General features: G+C 42.1%; 1 protein-coding gene across 1 annotated transcript; it reads left to right on the forward strand.

Moving 5' to 3' along the window:
• Nucleotides 1-3,536: 3,536 nt before the first annotated feature.
• On the forward strand, nt 3,537-9,445 carry LOC113139234 (LIM domain transcription factor LMO4-B). The gene is made up of 5 exons (XM_026322295.2): nt 3,537-3,907; nt 4,625-4,863; nt 4,971-5,067; nt 5,449-5,607; nt 5,871-9,445. Exons 2-5 carry the CDS (start codon nt 4,649-4,651, stop codon nt 5,877-5,879), a joined length of 480 nt encoding a protein of 159 aa, XP_026178080.1. The 5' UTR covers nt 3,537-3,907; nt 4,625-4,648; the 3' UTR covers nt 5,880-9,445.
• Nucleotides 9,446-20,391: the final 10,946 nt, after the last annotated feature.

Raw genomic sequence — 20,391 nt, forward strand, 5'->3', positions numbered from 1 at the left:
CATTGGTGACAAACCAACTCTGCTTCCACCTACAAATATTAAATCACACTAATTATAGTGACATATGATACAATTTAATAGTTATGGCTTTCTTACAAAACACATCAGAAATTAATTTAAATTTGGCCTAGGCAAATGATGGTAAACATGTACAGTCATCAGAAAAGGTTTTAATTTAGCTTTGCAGTTAATTTGTTATTGCCAAGGACTAATAATGTAGTTGACTTCAGCCTGACTACAACACCTGAAGAAGAAATTCAGTTCCTTTTTATACTACTACAGCATACTCTGTAAAGTACACAGCTTGTACTCTTAAGAAAACATCATTACCCCAAGTAAAAGCATAGTAGCGTGTGCAGCTCCTCCAGACCTTGCTCCAGACAGCTTTTAAAACATCAGTAGGGGAGACCGGGTATGGTTGTAACACTTTTTGCTTCAATACCTCTAACTCACTGAATTTTTGAGTTAGAATTCTCAAACTTTTATACAGAATACCCACATTTGTTGACTACAAATGACACCAATTCAAGCGCCTGCAAGAGTATCACAGACCTTGTGAGTTGATGTCAAATACATGGTGTTCCTTTGTTACAACCTACCCCACTACCGGGGTAGGTTGTAACACATACTGGGGTATGTTGTAACAGTAGGCAAAAAAAGAAAAAACAGAGGCCACACAATGTGATAGTCTTCAAATAGTCTTTAATGAGGTTTATTGAAATCAGAGAACAATCCAGAACAATGTCTGTCTCTTTCTCAATCAGTCAGTCAGTCCATAATACAGGTCTGCTGCCTGAGTCAAATAGTCAGCCAACTTTTTCTCTTGCATCTCAGAGAAAACTTTGTTGTTGCTCTGGTAACCAACACTGGGAAGGTCACTGGACCCCTGGTCTCTCAGCTTCTGCAATGATTTGCAGTATCTGCTCAGTGTTACATGGCAGATCCCATGTGCCTTCGCAACTGATCTGACTGACTTGTGCATAGTGTCTGCCTTTCCCTGTGACCTCATCAGATGCTACTTTTAAAACATTGGCAGGCACACCTCTGTCAGTCTTTCTCTTCCACTGCCTAGGCATTCTGTAAATCTATTAAAATGAAGAAAGTGGTGTTAGTTGTATGTAAGGGGATGGTTGTAACACTATTTAAAGATGTGTTACAACCCACCCCACCCCTGTCAGCCATTGTTTAGCTAGCCGTATTAGCTCAGTGGCTTGAAATTATCAGGGAAAAAGTGCATCACATTTAGCCTGAGAAACCACAACTTCATCTAATGTATGTCATATGATTATAACTGCAAAAGTTTAAGTACTAAACAAATTTTTTTTCTTGGTCAAAATAGCTACTGTTTTACCTCAAAATCAGTTTTTTTTTTCTGTAGAATCTGCATGTGTATGTTTCCAGCCTTGACAACTACCCCGTGCGATTGGGAAGGAAGCAGACAAACACTGATATGATCATATGCCTCCTACCTTATCCCTGATTGGTGGAAGTGGTGGTGTTACAACTCTCCCCATGTTACAACCATACCCGGTCTCCCCTACTCGTGTATAAGTTGAAATAAGTTTGCATTAACGTTATCGGTTTTGTGAAAAAGCTCCGCTTCATGCTATGATCAATCTTTAATGTTAGCCCACCTGGGCACCGATAACACCTGGGTGCCCGAAGACATCGCTGCACCCTCTCTGTTGCTCACCCACTAATGGGTGTTAGCTTTGCCCATTAGTAGCCCACATATGCAGTTAAGAACGCTAACTTTTGATAAGACTTTAAAACATCTAACAGCCCAAAAACAGTTATTTGGGATTATTCATTTAAATCCAAAAATATTCACAGTTGACACTGAGCTCTAAAAGAGCATTTTAATACTAATCTAGCTAGTTGCTTACTGGATGTCCGGCTGCTAGCTAGCCAACATTCATTTTAGCTAGCTAGGCCAACCAACTTGACTAGCTAGCTAACTCACTGCCAAACTAGGCAACTACTGAGTTAGCCGTCTCTGAAGGCTTTTATCAGAGACGACTGACTGCAGTCACTGAAGGCTTTTATCAGGCCTCTGTACTGTAATAAATAAAAGTAACTAACTTCAATAGGCACTTTATTGACAAAATGTTTATCATTTTAAAGTATTTGTGCAACACAACATTTAATAGTGTAATGTAAAGGTGAAAGACTTTGAAACCTTTATATATTTGATCAGTTTTCTTTTCCCCCTATTCCATCTTTAGATTATGTTTAACTGCCATTTCAGCTGCCAGTGAAAATAAAATGATATCTAATGTATAGTGGCAGTGGTACAGAAATGTGCAATGTGGAAATGCATAAAAAACTTAACACTTAACACAGAACGGTGAAATATTTACCTTGGATGCAATTAAGGGAATTGAGACGTACCCAGGGAATCTGCCAGTGCCATTGTGGCTGGTATGGGTAGTGCACTTGATGGCAGCCTACGATCCTCATTGGCATCTGGCCAACATGGAGTGTGTAGTCCACAGCATTGGCTCTGCTGTACAGCACTGTCTGATCTAAAGCCATGTATGTATACATGTAGCTTACAGTGCAAATCTGCCAGTGTCTGCTCCCAGCGTTATAGGATGCTGCGCTCTACTGGAAGTGAGCTGGTAGTACAGCAGGGTGTTCATGGTCTGGAACAGACCTACAGGACCAACTGAGAATTCATCTGGCCTGTTCAAGTGACCTTGAGCATCAGTGACTTATGGGCCAGCCACTTTACACAGTGCTACTTTTTCCTTCATGTGTGGCGAGTAGGGGCAATTAACAAAAGCTCAAATGAGTTTTCCTCATATTCCATACATTACATCTTTTATCACTGTATATGAGTAGAACTGTTTGGCTTTATTGCTTCATTTTGCCATATAACACATACAGTTTCAATGAGGTTATAATAAACAATTGAAAAATTGGTAGAAGGAAGGAAGGATGGGCTTTTTATTTGGGGACACAATTACACACCACTTAGACAAACCCTGTACCGAGACAGTGTGATGTACTGATGTGTTGATAGTGAAATTTCAACTTTGATTTTTACCTTGAAGTGATCCTGTTGTGGAAAGTGAGTGGGTGTGATTACCAATTAAAGATGGTAAAGAAAAGAAAATATAACAATCAAAATAATATAAATAAATAAATAAAAAGCAACAACTAAACGATATGTTTTGTGTTCTGAATTTTGACAGTCGCCCTTTGGTTATCTTGAGAGTATCGAATCTAATTATCCTGTAATTCTTTAAGTAAATGGAAATTGGTAGTAAGATAGCTGATATGCAGTTATTTAAGAGTCAAATTAGAGGTGTGATGTATGAAAATGCCGTAGCCTGAATGGTTTCCTAGCTGTTTCACATGTCATCGGTGCACACACACAGTCTGACAGCCTTCTGGGAGCTAAGGCACGTGAAGGTGCATATTAATAAGCCACTATAAACTCATAAATCATTTTGACTGTGGACACGCCCCCTGCTCTCCTATTGGCTGCTGTGCGCTTCGCCTCGGCTGCGTCCCCTCTTGCTATTTTAAATAGCCCCTTGCGCAATTTGATGAATAGTGTCGCTGTCAAAGGCATTAGAAACAGATCGCGGCATGTTGTCAGGCAGGAAGCTGTAAGAGAGGAGAAGAAGAGGAGCTGCGTCATGTCTCTTCTTCGCGGTTACATGTAGTTTTTGAGCTGGATGTCGGGGAGAGTTTACTCAACTGTTACCGTGGCCGTGGCGTCCCGGGGTCAATGCTCTGTTGCTTTAGCCTGTTTTCTCCCGGGAAAACCATGGACACCAGAACGTGCCAAGTCTGAGTAACGTTACTGCTTTAACAGTCTAAGCGCGTCGAGGTTCTTGTAAACACTGTTCTTCCGTATCAAACTTCACCTGCGGAGAAAAAGCTTTGGCTCGACAAGGTAACGTCTCTTCCTTTTTCCTCTTTCTCTCTCTCTTTTTTTTCTCTCCGAGCGCGCATTTGTGAACACGCTTTCCTCTAAGTCAGCGTCTCCTGCCTGGAAACTCTGCGAAAATCTTTCACACACTGTGGAAAGTTTCTGTTTGTTGATGTGATGTAAACGTATTATAACGCTTCTCGTGTTACATTTGCGCTCACTGCTGGCATTCTTCCTGAAGTCCCATTTCGCGACTTTCTCCTTCCCTCAAAAACACACACATTACCGTGTTGCCTCTAAAGCCATGTCGCATCAGTAAAACTACTTTGTACTCAACTTAGTGGGATATAAGCCCCACACTTCTAATGTGCATTACAACTCGTGATGCTCTATGTGCATAGAGGCCTCATTGGGAATGATGAGCTACTCTTTTGTGTGTTTATGTTACAGGTCACAAAGTGTCCATGTTGTCAGTTGCAGTCATGCTGAATGCCAGTAGGTTCGTTAAAGCAAATGGAAAGATCTGATGTGTGTGTAGTCACAGATCCTGTACAACAGGACCACACATGCACCAGCCCCCCATACTATTAATGTGTGGCAAGTACATATCGCTCAAAGATAAATTAGAAGGAATGTTAGAAGGAATCAGCACTTCAGTATAAGAGATGGTAAAGTGAATATAGCCGAGAATGTCCCTTACACCTATTTCAACTGTCAAACCTTAATCTTGTGTGAGTCCAGGAGCCTCTGAAGACCCACATCAGGATGGTGAACAGTCAAGCGTCAGGCGTGCCACCTGCCTCCAGGTCTTGTGCAGGATGTGGGGGGAAGATTGCTGACCGCTTCTTGCTCTTCTCCATGGAGCGGTACTGGCACACTCGCTGCCTCAAGTGCTCTTGCTGCCAAGCCCAGCTGGGGGACATAGGCACCACCTGCTACAGCAAAGGGGGCATGATTCTGTGTCGGAGTGACTACATTAGGTGAGGAAGGAAGAGGTGGCAGAGCAGGAGGGATGAGGACAGGAAGCTCTTGGTTTTAGATTCTGGGGACAGTACAGACTGAACAATGTGTGATTTTGTGTTTGCAGGCTGTTTGGGCACAGTGGGGCATGCAGTGCTTGCGGCCAGTCGATCCCAGCCAGCGAAATGGTGATGAGGGCACAGGGAAATGTTTACCACCTCAAGGTAAATCCCAAACCCTCACATCAGTGCACTTTGTCTCCTGCTGCTTGTTTGACAGAAACATCTGGGATTTGCTGACAACAGAGAGTTACAGGCAAAGATGTCTCCCTTACTATCAGAAGAAAAACAGTGTGTCCTCTCTTTTTTTTCTTGTCTAGACTTATTTTTATATTTACAACAGATCACAATGCAGTCTCTCAGCCCATACATTTTACTTGTTTATCTCTCAAGTTCCAGTTTCTCACACCAGTTGATGTGAGATTGTGGGTGAGACTTCAACCACAAAATATAGAATAACGGTGTTAATGTAAGCTGATATAATGCCCTAAGTATATTACTGTGTTGGATCTGTTTTGACCATTTTGTTTTTCTGTTCCTCTGCAGTGTTTCAGTTGTGCCACCTGCAGAAACAGACTGATGCCTGGTGATCGCTTCCATTACATCAATGGTACAATCTTCTGTGAGCATGACAGACCTGGCGCTGCCTTGCTCAACAGCCACCTGCCGCCACTTCAGAGCAGCTCTGTGCTGACAGACCAGAAGGTAAAAAAGGGTTACTGATTTGACACTACAAAGCCTTTTGCATTTACTGCAGAGTGTAAACTGTCCTCACTGTCCTGTAATGTAAATGGAAAAAATCAGTTGATTTCCCTCAGGGGAAGATCTTTTCTTTAGCATAATGCAACCAGCAGAGTTCACACTGGAATGTATCAGTAAAGGAATAGAAGAAATTATTATAAGAGTCAGAAAAATAACACTCAGGACAGAAAGTACAACCCTAACTCTTTTTGCTCTCTGGTCTGTAGGTATGCTGAGTGGCAGGAGTGCTGCTTGTTGCCCTCTTCTTTTCTTCCTAGCTTCAGTTCTCATCGGTGCACTCTTCTCCTCCTTCTACTGTCGCTGTTGTTGTGGATTCTCCTTCCTGCCCCACCACTCTTCCCCCAGAAAGGTTCCGGTTTCTTAACAAGATGTCCTGTCTGTCACCATATTGGAGACTCTGTATACTGCATACAAAGTCAAATTTATGTTGTATTCAATGTTAACGTGGTCTGTGGATCGAGCACTTACAGTGTGTGTGGACAGCACTGGCAGAGGGCTTCTTCAGGACTAAGAAAAAAAACTGGAGAAAACAAAGACAATGAAAGCTAGCCCCAAGTGGAAAAGGGAACAAAAGATGTTTAAATGAACGTTTGATGGACTGTTTTAAAATGACTGTCAAAGCTGTGCTTATGGCATGTGGCATTGTTTCCCCAGAGCATCAATGTTTTAATGGACTCTTCATCTCTCTCATATGTTAATTGAGGATTGAATGTAACATTGAGTGTGAGGCAGTGTATCCAGTGTATCTAAAAAAAGTTGTAGGGAAACCTTTAAAGCTTAAAAACTGACCTGACATCTAAACACACACCAGAAACCTTTAGGAAGAACTCAAGAAAAACAAAATCCTAATGTTGCTGTTATCTGTGATTTCTAATTTTTCAGATGCTGCCGCACAAACAACTGACGTGGTCCAGTGAAGATTTTTTTTTTTTTTTTTCCTGTGGAGTTTTATTTCTTTATCAGATGCTCTTCAATGTGGAAAAACAAATTGCGTCAAAAATGAAAATCCTATTAAAATACTTCTCCTGTAATGTGAAAAAGTGAGCCGAGGTCATTTTGAAGCCCCTTAGTGGCATTACAGTGGCATTGTGTTGCATGGTACATAGCATGGTGGATGTGGCAGGCTCTCTCACTCTCTTTAGCCCTGTATGGTGAAAACATGCCTGATTACCCTGAGGAATGGAATTAGGGCACTTGAGCTCTGACCATTTACAGAAGCAATTAAACATGAGCCCTGTATCTGTGCTGCTGGAGCTCCTAAGAGGTTGAACTTGGGGCATATCCCGTGGCTGACTGGCTCGGTGGCTGGCTGCCTGCCTGTCTCTAATGAAGCCTAATCTGAAAGCAGTCTAATTAAAGGGGAGTGGCCCCCTCTACATCCAGGGCATTTGAAACAATCTGATGTATTTACCGTTTACCGTGTTCCAATTAAAGCTCCCACACAGCCTGGTTTGTTCCCCATCACAGCCCTTTGTACTTTGCCACTCTGCATGGCTCCTGAAAATGATTTTCCTGAGCTGCATCTAATTCGCTCTCAGTGTGCCTTTTTAATGCTACGTAAAAACTTAAAAGTCTCAGCATACCATCGAAGGTTGGGAGATAATGTTAGTGTGATAGCAGCAGTGGAGTATGCAGTGTGCAGGAAAAAGATGATAGCATCTGCTCCACTTTCACACCTTGCCTGGGAGCATGGCAGCCATCAAACTTGCTCTTTAATGCGCTTAGTTATTTCAAAATGTCCCACTTGTCATGGTAGGTGCTGATACTGCATCAATTATTTATTCCACGTCTGATCAAGAAGCGTCACGCAAATTCATTAACGTATGCAAATGATCACAATTACAATTATCTTTGTATCATGATGGTGAAGAAATAAAACCTCGGCACATTCCCGAGTCCCACCGCACCACAAGTTACACTTTGCATTCAAACTAATCAAGCCTCATCTGCCTTTTCCTAATTAGCCGGAACGTTTTCAGATGCCAATTAGCAGGTCTCATGAAAAGGCTCTTTGCCATGAGGCGTTGTCTTTTATCAGAGCTTCTGCAGGTGTGTGCCTCACCATGTAGCCTGTGTCATAGGAAAGTGTTTATTCCTGCTAATTAATCATATTAACACATGCAGATGAGTGTAATTGCCTGAGCTCCTCCACCTTGCACTGTGTGAAGACACATAATGATGCCAGGATATTTTTACATGCTCACGATGATGAGGGAGAGGACTGACAAAGCCTCCTTCTTGCCCAGGCACTCTTGTGATATTTTATCCAAGATGGCTTCCTTACTGTTGCCCCATTCCCTTCTGATGCTGAGCCACTGTTCTGCCAGCCAGAAGCCTTTTCTATACAGTAAGGCCTCTCTCTCTGTGGAGAGGCCACACAAAGCAGTTGGAACCAGACAATGTGCTGGCAGTAGCAAATGCATCTCTGTTATGGTCCAGTCTGCTTTGTGCCGCCAGATGTGAACTAAAGTGTGAACAGCAGGAGAACATAGGGGTTCAGTTTCCAATTTGGTTAACAGCTGTTGTTAGGAATGGTTTCAAAATGGAATTATTGCATTTTGCCTTTATTTTTACTCAAATTTTATCTGTCTGTAATGCTAAATATTCATTACTTTGGAGTTTTTGAGCTGCTTATCCATGAAATTGTCAGCTTTCATTTGTAATGCAACATCTAAGCTTTTACAGATGTTATCCTAATTGGGCATCAGTAGTCACATTAAGCTCCACCAGTGTGATTGTTCACTAAACCATTCATAGCTCATAATTTTTAATATGTGAACTTTCTAAACTGTTCACAAACGACAGCAGCCTTAGCAAATGTTTGCTGCCTCATCAAAGTTGTGAGAAATGTCACTGCTTCTGTCGCTCCCCATTCCTTAGTTAAATTTCTGGTTTTGTTGGAACATGATGACTTTGATAAGGACAAATGGTAAAAAAAAAAAGTTTTTGACGCATCACAGTTTGTGGGAGTTTATGGTGACTCTACAGTTCGGAGAGTTGAGAACTTTAAACTGAAAAAACAATAATGGTTTAAAAAGGAAAAACATTAAAGATTTAGAAGTAACATTTAAAAAACAGACTATTTCTTTAAGTGTTTGCAGTGTGGTCTGTGTATATCTAGTAACTGGGATTTGAGTTCTCATTGCTTATAAGAGTTAATATAATTAATAAGTCTATAGGCAACAAATGTCTGTGTGAAATACAGCTATATACCAAATGTCAATTCCTATGCAGTTTTAACCAAAACTATCCTCCTTCATAGATATCACTACCTGTTTCTGAGCCTGTAAGTGACTTCTGACATTGCAGTTTTTACTTTTGTTTATTCACTACTTTGCACTGGTTCAGTCAGAGTCTGAGCAGACTTTTATGACCAGCACCATTGTCTTTATGAACTGAACTTGCCGTGGTTCTGTAGCATGTAGATAAAAAATGACTTTCTGTCTGTTCACTAACTAATGGTGAAAGAAGAACTGAGATACTTAAGTATAAGTAAGTATAAATACAACAGTGCAATAGTACACCATACAAGTAACAGTCTGCATTCAGAAGTTTACTTAAATAAAAGTACAAAAGTATGATGAGATGAGATGAGAGCTGGACTACTTTCACACTCCTTTTACTACTAAGTACTTATTATTTACACTATAAGACACATATAAGACTACCTGAATTTCCCTTCAGGGATTCATAAAGTTTATCTCATCTCTCAACTAACATATATGCTTATAATTTGAGTTACTTCACATACTGTACTTGTGGTTAGCTTGTGAATTTTCTACCAAGGATTTAAAAAGTACTATGACAACCCTGTATTTTGTTTTTTAATTGAGTACTAGTATCATATTTTCCTCTGAAATGTACTAAAATCAAAGCATGAAATAGCAGTAAATGAAAGTGTCAAGATACCTCTAAATTGTACTTAAGTACAGTACATGACTATATAAATAGTTAATTTCAACCACAGATGCCAACTATTAATTATGCTCTACATATTCCAGACAAGTCTGATATGCATACTAGATTGCTTCCTGTCAGAAAAGGCCTAAACTGGGTGGTTAGAACAGAAGTGTAAATGCTTCTGTGAATTGCATGCTGTTACATCCACAATCAAATTAATGATATACAAACAGATGTTTACTTATATGAAAACGTCACAGATCATTAATTTTAAAATGAGTTCTGACTGTTTAACAATATTGTGGATGTAACTGGTTCTACATTAGTGAAAAATAGGAAGATGAGAATGGGAGAGGACACAGAGGTGCAATGTGTGTGGCGTTTGTGCTGTACATGAATGCTGATAGACAGGTTTGATCCACCCTTAGGCGCTGAGCTCAACGTATTTGCTGTAAAACCGCCATCTGGTTGTCACCATTTTCAAAATCCAAGCATGTAAATGAAATGGTAGTGTATTAAAAAATGTCTGGCATTTAACTGTGCTGATGATTCTTCTGCAAGCTGCCAGAACTATTTATGGAAACTTCCAATCCCTGAACATCAGATGATTGTAGAAGAGTAGCTACTACAGCAACCAACATACACCTAATTTATCATAACCATATTGTGTTAAACAATCAATTGATTTCTGAATCTTCTTTGAACTCACTGATCCTGTGTATTCTACATTGCATGGGACTGAAACATGAGACACTGCTGGAACATGTAGGAAGTGAGGCATACTGCAGCCATAACTCACTGCTTTCAGCATGGGAATAGACATAGTAGACATAATGACAAAGAGAGCGACTTTACAACTCTGAGCCTCATACAGGAATGTCAGGAAAGGGAGAGGGAGAAAAGTTCTCCTGGCCAATCGGAACTCTTTGAATAATTAAAGTGATCGGCTTAATTAGCTCAATTACGTTAATTTGACCACGGAACACGGCCATATGGTGAAAGGAAACAAAAGAGGGGGGAACTAATTAAAAGTAAAATAATGAGGATTTTAATTAACTGGCTCCCCAGACAGCGGAGCGCAGGGATCAGGAGCCTGCTACCATAATTAAAGTGCTGTAACGCTGGCAACATCTCTTCTCTCTTTCTTATATCTGTGAGGGCTCTATCCATCTAATTAAATCTGTAAATAAATTAGCAACATTGAGGGTTCCTGCTTGACTTAACACTGCTTGCCATCCACCCCCCACCTTCCCAATAACACGCTCACCTTACTTTCAGCACACTACACCACCCTTATGTAGGCAAAGGTTGAACTAAAGTCTGTCATTAACAAAGCAATATGGTAAAGAATTGTGTGTGTGCATGTGTATTTCACTCTATCATGTTTGTGCAGACTGATGTTTGCTCCCTATCATAACCCCGGATGCTGTTTTGAAACTCTACCTGCTGTGAGCACTGAGCGACACAGATCAGAGGAGGCCAAAGCAGAGATGACAGAGGCATCACCTCTATGTGCTGCACATGTTCACACTGCAACCAGCCGCCATGTGTGTTCAATACATGCCATCTGGGCTTCCATTTTCTTTCTCCAATACAGTGCACTGTAGTGTCTCAGTGCTACCCTACCCTTCAGCTACACTAGTCTTGCACTGCCCATGGCCTTTTTATTTTTCATTCTCCTTTTCACACAGTCAAACCTGCAGAAGCCCCCACCAGGAAGCAGGGGCTTTTTTCATTAAAATGCACTCAGATTGACAAGAGACTTATTTGCATATTAAATTAACAAGCACTTAAGAGTTCTGAGCGAGCTGTTACACTGCCAGCTCCGAATAAATGAGGAGCGAGTGAGCGTTCGACTGTCATTACCCATGGCTGTCACTGTTGGACATGGTTGAGGAATGGTGTGTTCAGAGATAGAAAGACACACAGAGACAGATAAATGTGACACTGTCAACAAATATATTGCCTCTTCCACCTCTGCTTTCCAGCTATAGTTAGAATGATGCATTGGTTTGATGATAGTGACTATTTTTTCATTACAATCAGCCATTTTCATCCATATGATGGTGTTAATATAAAACTGATTAGTGTTATCAGAAAAGACCCTCATCTGATAATAATGCACAATGTAGCTCAAACAACACATATTTGGATATGTTCTACTAGTAGCAGTGTGGTCATGGCACATTCTTCACATCACATCTCACTTTCTCCAAATACTCTTTGTGTATCTGTTTGGAATGAACATTGATTAGTAAACTCTTAAAACTTGCTTGAGTTGGAATCTGTAAACATCAATAGTACTCAATCAGTGCACAATACACAGTCAAATAAGTCTGTGATTAAGCTGCATTATCACATCATAATATTGAATCATTGACAACAATGAATGCAACCCTGATGTTGGCTGATGGATTATACTACTCAACCAAGCTTTGATGGCAACTGATTTTTATACGATATGAGTGAATTGAAGCCAACAGATGCCTGAAACAGTAGGAAATATAGAGTGCAAATAAAATTCAAAATGATATGCCAGAGTCTATCAGTGATTGTTGTGTTATGTGGAAGATCTCTCATTGGATTTCCATTTAGTAGCATCAAAATATACAGATGGGTGTGAAATGAAGAAAAGGCTAGACCCCTACAGCATTCAGGCTTCAATGAGGTGATCCAGTGATGGGAGCATTCTCTTCCAGGATTACAATACCCCCATCCAGATGACATGCATTGTCACTCATTTGATGAGTGTGAAAATTATGTGAATCATATGCTGTGGTTTCCCAGTCACCACATTTCAACCCAAGTGAACACCTCTGCAAAAATCATGTTCATCTCTCCAGTACAGTTCAGACTCTTAGAGAATCAATGCCAAGGTGCACTAAAGCTGTTCTGGTGGTATGTGGTGACCAAATGCCTAAGACATTGTAGGCTGGGTTTTCCTTTCATTTGTTTCCTGTCTGTATATATAGTAAATATGTCTTTACAAAGACAGGTCTGTCAGTCTTTAATCTCAGAACAATAAAAGGTGCCCCTTCAATCTCTGCAGTTGTGGTGATGATGTTCCCTGAAGTGCTCTGCATTAGGGGTGTACACAGGGGTGTTTAATACCAATCTTAGTAGACTGTGAGAGAAACTCAGGGGAGAGTGTCTCACTATAGAGACTCACAGACAGCTTTAGACTAACAGCATAAGGCTGTTTACAAAGGGGCTGAAGCACCAGTTTGTACACATTTTTGCTGATTGCAAAAGCAGCATCACTTCAATATCAGACTGCAAAATATAGTGATGGCCGGCTTGCTTTGTCCTCTTCAGTGGTTTTACAGCAATGATACTGAACTGTTTGGACAGCAGTTTAATTTATCTGTGGTTTTACGATGGAAACAAATGCTAAATAAAACAAGCTTCATCAGCAGGCAAATCTCAGTGCCACCCTGCAAATCACTCCAGAAACTTTTACAAACTTGTCTCTACTTTGTTTTTTAGTTTGATTGATTACTATCATCTTTCTGATTGTCATTCATTTTATTACTGTTCTTTATCACTAGTTCATTTTATCATTGCTGTTTTATCACTTTTTCATTTTGGTTTATTGCTTTTACTTGTATGGCATTTTGTAATTTTATCACAAGTGCTTTAAAGAGATATTTTTCAGTTTATTGTGTTATAATAATGTGAAAAACAAGTAGAATTTGTAATGCATTGTGTATCATTACACAGTGACCTTTGGAATTGTAGCTGTAATGCAACCATTTGTTCTCATAGCCTAAATCCAGTATCTCTCAATAAAACATGTCTATCTGAAGAACAAAAACCTGCTAACCATTTTTTAAAGCTGCATACAATCTAAGAGCTAAAAAGGAATGAGTTAAATTCAGGACTTGCTTAAAAATAATTTTCACTTTTTTTTTTATTTTTATCTCATTACTTCTGGCTTTTCTTCAGGTCCACCTCTGTAAGGGGAATACTACATTTTTTTCCAGGCAGTCAACAATCTTGCCCAGCAGTACCACCCCAGAGTGTTACCTCTGGAGGAGGAACTGCCAAACTGTTGTCAGATTAGTGTCTGGGGATCAAGCTCCTCTGTTTGTCTTGAGACAGGTTTTATGATATGGGAGCTGGGAAAGGCCAGGCCCTCATCAACCCCCCGCTCCACCAAGCCAGGTGGAACACACATGCGTTCATTAGTGCCCTTTAATGAGGAGCAGATGCAACAATGCTGCATCTCACTCTCTTGCTCCCACACACAATGAGTTGTGCACAAAACAAACACACACACACTGAAAAAACAGCTAATGCTGTAGAAGGTCATGGAAGCAATGTTAATGTGTACTTACAGTATAAAGTGGCAGGCATGCGCTAGCACCGTTTTTTCACAGCAAGAAGGTCTCTGCCTTTCTGTGTGGAGTTTGCATGTTCTCCCTGTGCTTGTGTGGGTTTTCTCCAGGTACTCTGGTTTCCTTCCACAGTCCAAAAACATGTATGTCAGGTTGATTGGTGACTCTAAATTGCACATAGGAGTGAGTGTGAGTGTGTGAGGTTGTTTGTCTCTATGTGGCCCTGTGATGGACTGGTGACCTGTCCAGGGTGTACCCCTGCCTATAAAAAAAAAAAATTCCCGTCTCACCCCTATGGGTGGTGTGTCTTCCTCAATCTCGGGTCCTCTACCAGAGGCCTGGGAGTTTGAGGGTTCTTCGCAGTATCTTAGCTGTTCCTAGCACTGCGCTCTTCTGGACTGAGATCTCTGATGTTGTTCCTGGGATCTGTTGGAGCCACTCTCCCAGTTTGGGGGTCACAGCCCCGAGGGTGCCGATTACCACGGGGACCACTGTTGCCTTCACCTTCCACATCTTTTCTAGCTCTTCTTTAAGCCCTTGGTATTTCTCCAGCTTCCTTCTTTCTGATGTTGCTGTCACTTGGGATCGCTACATCTACCACTACGGCTTTCTTCTGTTGTTTGTCCACCACTACTATGTCCGGTTGGTTAGCCATCACCTGTTTGTCGGTCTGTATCTGGAAGTCCCACAGGATCTTAGCTCGGTCATTCTCCCTCACCTTTGGAGGCGTGTCCCATTTTGACCTTGGGACCTCTAGCCCATACTCGGCACAGATGTTCCTGTACACTATGCCGGCCACTTGGTTATGGCGTTCCATGTACGCTCTGCCTGCTAGCATCTTACAACCTGCTGTTATGTGCTGGATTGTCTCAGGGGCATCTTTGCACAGCCTGCACCTGGGGTCCTGCCTGGTGTGGTAGATCCCGGCCTCTATCGATCTTGTGCTCAGGGCCTGTTCTTGTGCCGCTACGATCAGTGCCTCTGTGCTGTCTTTCAGTCCAGCTTTTTCCAGCCACCGGTAGGACTTTTCGATATCAGCCACTTCTTGTATCTGTCGGTGGTACATGCCGTGCAGGGGTTTGTCCTGCCATGATGGTTCTTGCTCTTCGTCCTCTGCATCGGGCTTCTGTTGCCTGAGATATTCACTAAGTATTCCATTGCTTGGGGCCATCTTCCTGATGTACTCATGGATCTTGGCCGTTTCATCTTGGATGGTGGCTCTGACGCTCACCAGTCCCCGGCCTCCTTCCTTCCTCTTAGCGTACAGTCTCAGGATGCTGGATTTGGGGTGAAGTCCTCCATGCATTGTGAGGAGCTTCCTTGTCTTGACATCAGTGGCTTCTATGTCCTCTTTTGGCCAGCTTATTATGCCAGCGGGGTATCTGATGACCGGCAGGGCGTAGGTGTTGATGGCTTGGACCTTGTTCTTCCCATTTAGCTGACTTCTTAGGACTTGCCTTACCCTCTGTAGGTATTTGGCTGTGGCTGCTTTCCTTGCGGCTTCTTCCTGGTTCCCATTTGCCTGTGGGATTCCAAGGTACTTGTAGCTGCCCTCAACATCCGCTATGCTGCCTTCTGGGAGTTCAACTCCTTCAGTCCTGACAACTCTCCCTCTCTTTGTTATCATTCGACCACACTTGTCCAGTCCGAATGACATTCCAATGTCGTTGCTGTATATCCTGGTGGTATGGATCAGTGAGTCGATGTCTCGCTCAGTCCTGGCATACAGCTTGATGTCATCCATGTACACGAGGTGGCTGATGGTTGCCCCATTTCGCAGTCGGTATCCGAAGCCAGTCTTAGTGATGATCTGGCTGAGGGGGTTCAGGCCTACGCAGAACAGCAGCGGGGACAGAGCATCTCCTTGGTAGATGCCGCACTTGATGGAGACTTGTGCTATTGGCTTGAGGTTGGCTACTAGGGTTGTTTTCCACAGTCCCATTGAGTTCCTTATGAAGGTTCTTAGGGTCCTATTGATGTTGTACAGCTCCAGGCATTCCAGGATCCATGTGTGAGGCATTGAGTTGTAGGCTTTCTTGTAGTCAATCCAGGCGGTGCACAGGTTGGTCTGCCTGGTCTTACAGTCTCGAGCGGCTGCTTTATCCACCATTAGTTGATGTTTTGCTCCCATGGTGTCCTTACCCATTCCTTTCTGGGCCCCGCTCATGTATTGAGCCATGTGCCTACCCATCTTAGCCGCTATGATGCCCGACAGGAGCTTCCATGTTGTAGAGAGGCAGGTTATCGGACGGTAGTTGGATGGGACTGCTCCCTTTTGGGGGTCCTTCAGGATCAGGACTGTCCTGCCTTCAGTTAGCCACTCTGGGTGAGTCCCATCCATTAGCAACTGGTTCATTTGAGCTGCCAGGCGCTCATGGAGGGCAGTTAGCTTCTTTAGCCCGTAGGTGTGGATCATGTCAGGCCCCGGTGCTGTCCAGTTCTTCATGTTTGAGACCCTTTCTCGGATATCTGCCGTTGGTGGGTCTGCTCTCGTGTTACTGCCCCCCCACTGAGAGTACACTTTGGATGGTTCGGTGGAGAACATCCTGTTTATTCTCCGTGCTTCTATTTCTCTGGTGTACCTCTTCAGGCGTGTGGCCAGGGCTGTGAGTCGTTGTTTGGCAGTCTCCAGGGCCTCAGGTATGGACAGCCTGCTGTATTTCTTACCCAACTTCATCCCCCTCGCTTCCAGACCGGGTTTTCCCCAGAAAGTAGCCCAATCGTCTATGAAGCCCACATCGTTTGCTGGACACCACCTAGACAGCCAGCGATGGAACGACGACATGCGGCTAAACATGTCATCACTGGTCAGATTGGAGAGGGGTCCAGAGAAAACTACGGAGTCCGACATTAATTTAGCAAAATTACACACCGACTCAACATTAATTTTAGTGACCTCCGATTGGCGTAATCGGGTGTCATTGCTGCCGACGTGAATAACAATTTTTCCATATTTACGATTAGCTTTAGCCAGCAGCTTCAGATTTGACTCGATTGTCGCCAGCTCTGGCCCCAGGAAACATTTGACTATGGTCACTGGTGTCTCTAGCTTCACGTTTCTGACTATGGAATCGCCAATTATCAGAGTCGGTTTCTCAGCGGGTGTGTCGCTGAGCGGGGAAAATCTATTAGAAACGTGAACAGGCAGGTGATGAGCCGTGGGCTTCTGCTTAGGAGTATGTTTCCAGTGCTAGGAACAGCTAAGATACTGTGAAGAACCCTCAAACTCCCAGGCCTCTAGCAGAGGACCCAAGATTGAGGAAGACACCACCCGTAGGGTTGAGAAGGGATTTTTTATTTTTTATATTTTTTAATATATAAAAGCTCAGAGCAGATGCTCAACTTCTCATCATTGGCAACAACAGCAGATGAGGGGCAGCGGAAACATGACTTTATCCCAGTCTGAAACAGTCCATGCTATATACAAGCCAATGTATCACAGCTATTTTAGATGAACAAGCAAAGCACTAGCACTAAATAGCCTAACGTATTATAATCTTTACTCCCCCAGAAGAGCCCAGAGAAGCACCAAAAACTGAACTTTGAGGGGGGTCCCAAATAATTTATAGCATAATCAATTTTGTTTAATAAATTAACAATCAAAAAAACTACAATATGGACTAAATATAAAAACATTAGGTTTGACATCCCCTCATTCTCCAGTCCCACACTTCCTCCAGGATACAGGGGATGTTGTTTAAAGATAATTAGGGTGTTTGCTGCACCTGCACTCTTCAGTATGAGACCAGTCCATTTTGTTTTGAATAATGTCAAAATGGAGGCAAATACCAGTAAAATATAATGACAATACTTTCGAGGCACATTTAGAATGTACCAACACAAAGACCTAGAAAATCCATAGTAACATTAGCTGTGACTTTGGTGATGTTGGGCAAAACAGCTGCTGGCACAGAGCTCATCAAAATGTATGTGTATGAAATTTGAATACAAGTGTCCTGTACAACAGCAGCAGCAAAAAACAAACAAGATGTTTTACTTCTATGCAGAGTATCCTGTGTGTGTTTCAGTGAATATATATAATAAAGCCCTTAGCCATCTAAGAGAAAACAGAGAGGATTCAAGACTACAGCTCCTAATGACTCCAGCAAAACACCTGTCAAGTCAGGACAACTGGTAGGCAGACTACAAGTAGCAGCTATAATGTTATAGCTCTGTTTTTTCTGGTTTCCTGTACTGCTGTCCCATTTGAATTTTTGTTTTTGAGGATCTGGATGCCTTTTTGAGGCAACAGAATTGCTTTAGCAACTCCTCTTATTTTGAGGATGCCAGATACAAGACAAGGCAAGGGGGTGGGGGGACAGAAGGGATAGGGATAGGTAAAAAGAGTTGATAGAATAGAGAAAAAAAAACAACAATTGCAGTCATGTATATACAATATTGTCATGAGCTGGGGCGTGGTCAGGAGCAAACTTCACACAAAACTCAGGAGTGAGGGAAAAAGGGGCTTTATTGTACAAAAAAAACGAAGTTAAACAAAAACTAACACACAAAGCAGGAGCACGTGAAGCATGAACATGACGACAAAGACAGGGACTCAAGGGAAACAAGGCATGAGGGTCTGGGTCACACACTGAGGGAGACGCACCAGACCAAACAAGAAAACATGAACATGGAAGTTAAGGAACACAAGGCATGAGGGTCTGGGTCACACACACAAGAAGGACTCACAGACCTAGGGGGAAACATGGACACGAAAATCAGGGAAGGCAAGGCATGAAAACACAAGGGCATAAAACATGGAATGGGACAAAGACACTTGAACAGAGGGGACAAAGCATGAACAAGGTAACAAGACAAAAAACCTGAATCCAAAAGGAAGCTAGACGAACACACAAAACATGGTGAGGACACACCACAGAAAACCAAAACTACTAAACTTAACCTTGGGGAAACAAAAGAACAAACCGTGATCGAAAGGGTCCAAAAACCAAGGAAACAAGCGGGGTAGAACGTGGCAACAGAAGTCAGGCAGAAGTCAAGGCGTGGGACGTAGGTAGCAGACAAGGTAAGGCAACAGACATGGTACAACGGACGTGATCCAACAGACGAGGTGAGACAACAGACGACCTGGCAAAGGGCAGTGACTGAAACAAGGTACTTAAAGTGAAGGACAAAACAAGGCACAGGTGAAGACAATAACTAATTAGGTCAAAAGGTCAAGGGAACAGAAAACAACCAAAACAAAATCCTGCCATGATCCTTCAAAATAAGACAAAAAGGAAGTACAAAATTGCGGATCATGACAAATATAAACAATATCAATGCTTATACTGTGTCATCTAGTTTAAATTCTAATCTCATACTCTTTATATGCTACTAATAAGTTATGGAGAAGAAAGGCATAAATAGAAATACAGTTAAATAACAATGGAAAGTGAACAGCAGTAAATACTAGTTACCATGTTTATTAAAGTTCAGTTGTTATTTGTTAATGTGTCCAAATATGTTTTTGAAATAGTTTTTCTTCAAAAACTACAGGAACACTGAATGTGTAAATAACACTTAGACCATAACAACATAACAACACAACAATTATAATTCATGTGGAATCGTTATTTATTGTTAGGTGGTAAGAATTGTTTTTTCACATTGAAGGCAGCAAATATCCTTATGTCTGCATGAGTATTAAGCACAGAGCTGGTGTTAAGACATGGTCAAGCTAGGTTAGCTTTAAGGCAGGAAGCAGGTAAAAACAACCAATCTAGTTGTTAAAAGTATAAGAGTCATTTTTAACGAGTCCAAATAGCAATATGACTGTTGTATGCTCCCAATGGAAAGGTTAACATGCTGATGTTAATAGGTATAATGTTAATACCATATGTGCACTGTCTTAGTTTAGGGTGCTAGAATATATGTTTTTCAGTATGTTCAGCCTAGTACATAAAACTTTTTTTTTTAAATTTAGATGCATATTGGTGAGATTACAGCCTGAAAAACTATATTTAATGATAAAGCTAGTTAGAGCTGGACTTTATTTCTTTTACTTTGTTTTTATTTTGAATCTTCTGTAACAGATGTAAACACAGTAGTTACATTAAATGTCACTAACTTTGTGTCTTCTCTCTCCCCTAGTTTGTGCTCTCTCCCTCCCAGCGACAGAGAGAACAGAGAGAGAGAGAGCATGAGGTGGGAGGAGAGGAAGAGAGGGGAGGGGAAGGGAAAGGGGGGGGGGGGGTTAGGGTAGGGGAGCTCAGTGCACCGATGGTCCTCGGGCAGTCTAGGCCTATAGTAGCATGACTAAGGGATGGTTCAGGGTTGCCCGAGGCCAGCCCTAACTATATGCTTTGTCAAAGAGGAAGGTTTTAAGTCTAGCCTTAAAAGTACAGAGAGTGTCTGCCTCCTGATCCCAGGCTGAGAGCTGGTTCCACAGGAGAGGAGCTTGATAACAAAAGGCTCTGCCTCCCAGTCTGCTTCTGGAAACTCTGGGAACCACAAGTAGACCTGCACTCTGAGAGCGAAGTGGTCTATT

This window comes from Mastacembelus armatus, chromosome 9, assembly GCF_900324485.2.
Source record: "Mastacembelus armatus chromosome 9, fMasArm1.2, whole genome shotgun sequence".
NCBI lineage: Eukaryota > Metazoa > Chordata > Actinopteri > Synbranchiformes > Mastacembelidae > Mastacembelus > Mastacembelus armatus.

Excerpts from the sequence above, each read along its gene's own strand:
- LOC113139234 (XM_026322295.2), top strand. The coding sequence starts at position 4,649 with ATGGTGAACAGTCAAGCGTCAGGCGTGCCACCTGCCTCCAGGTCTTGT. Across the intron at positions 4,864-4,970 it reads TGTCGGAGTGACTACATTAG|GCTGTTTGGGCACAGTGGGG; the intron begins GTGAGGAAGGAA and ends TTGTGTTTGCAG. Across the intron at positions 5,068-5,448 it reads GAAATGTTTACCACCTCAAG|TGTTTCAGTTGTGCCACCTG; the intron begins GTAAATCCCAAA and ends GTTCCTCTGCAG.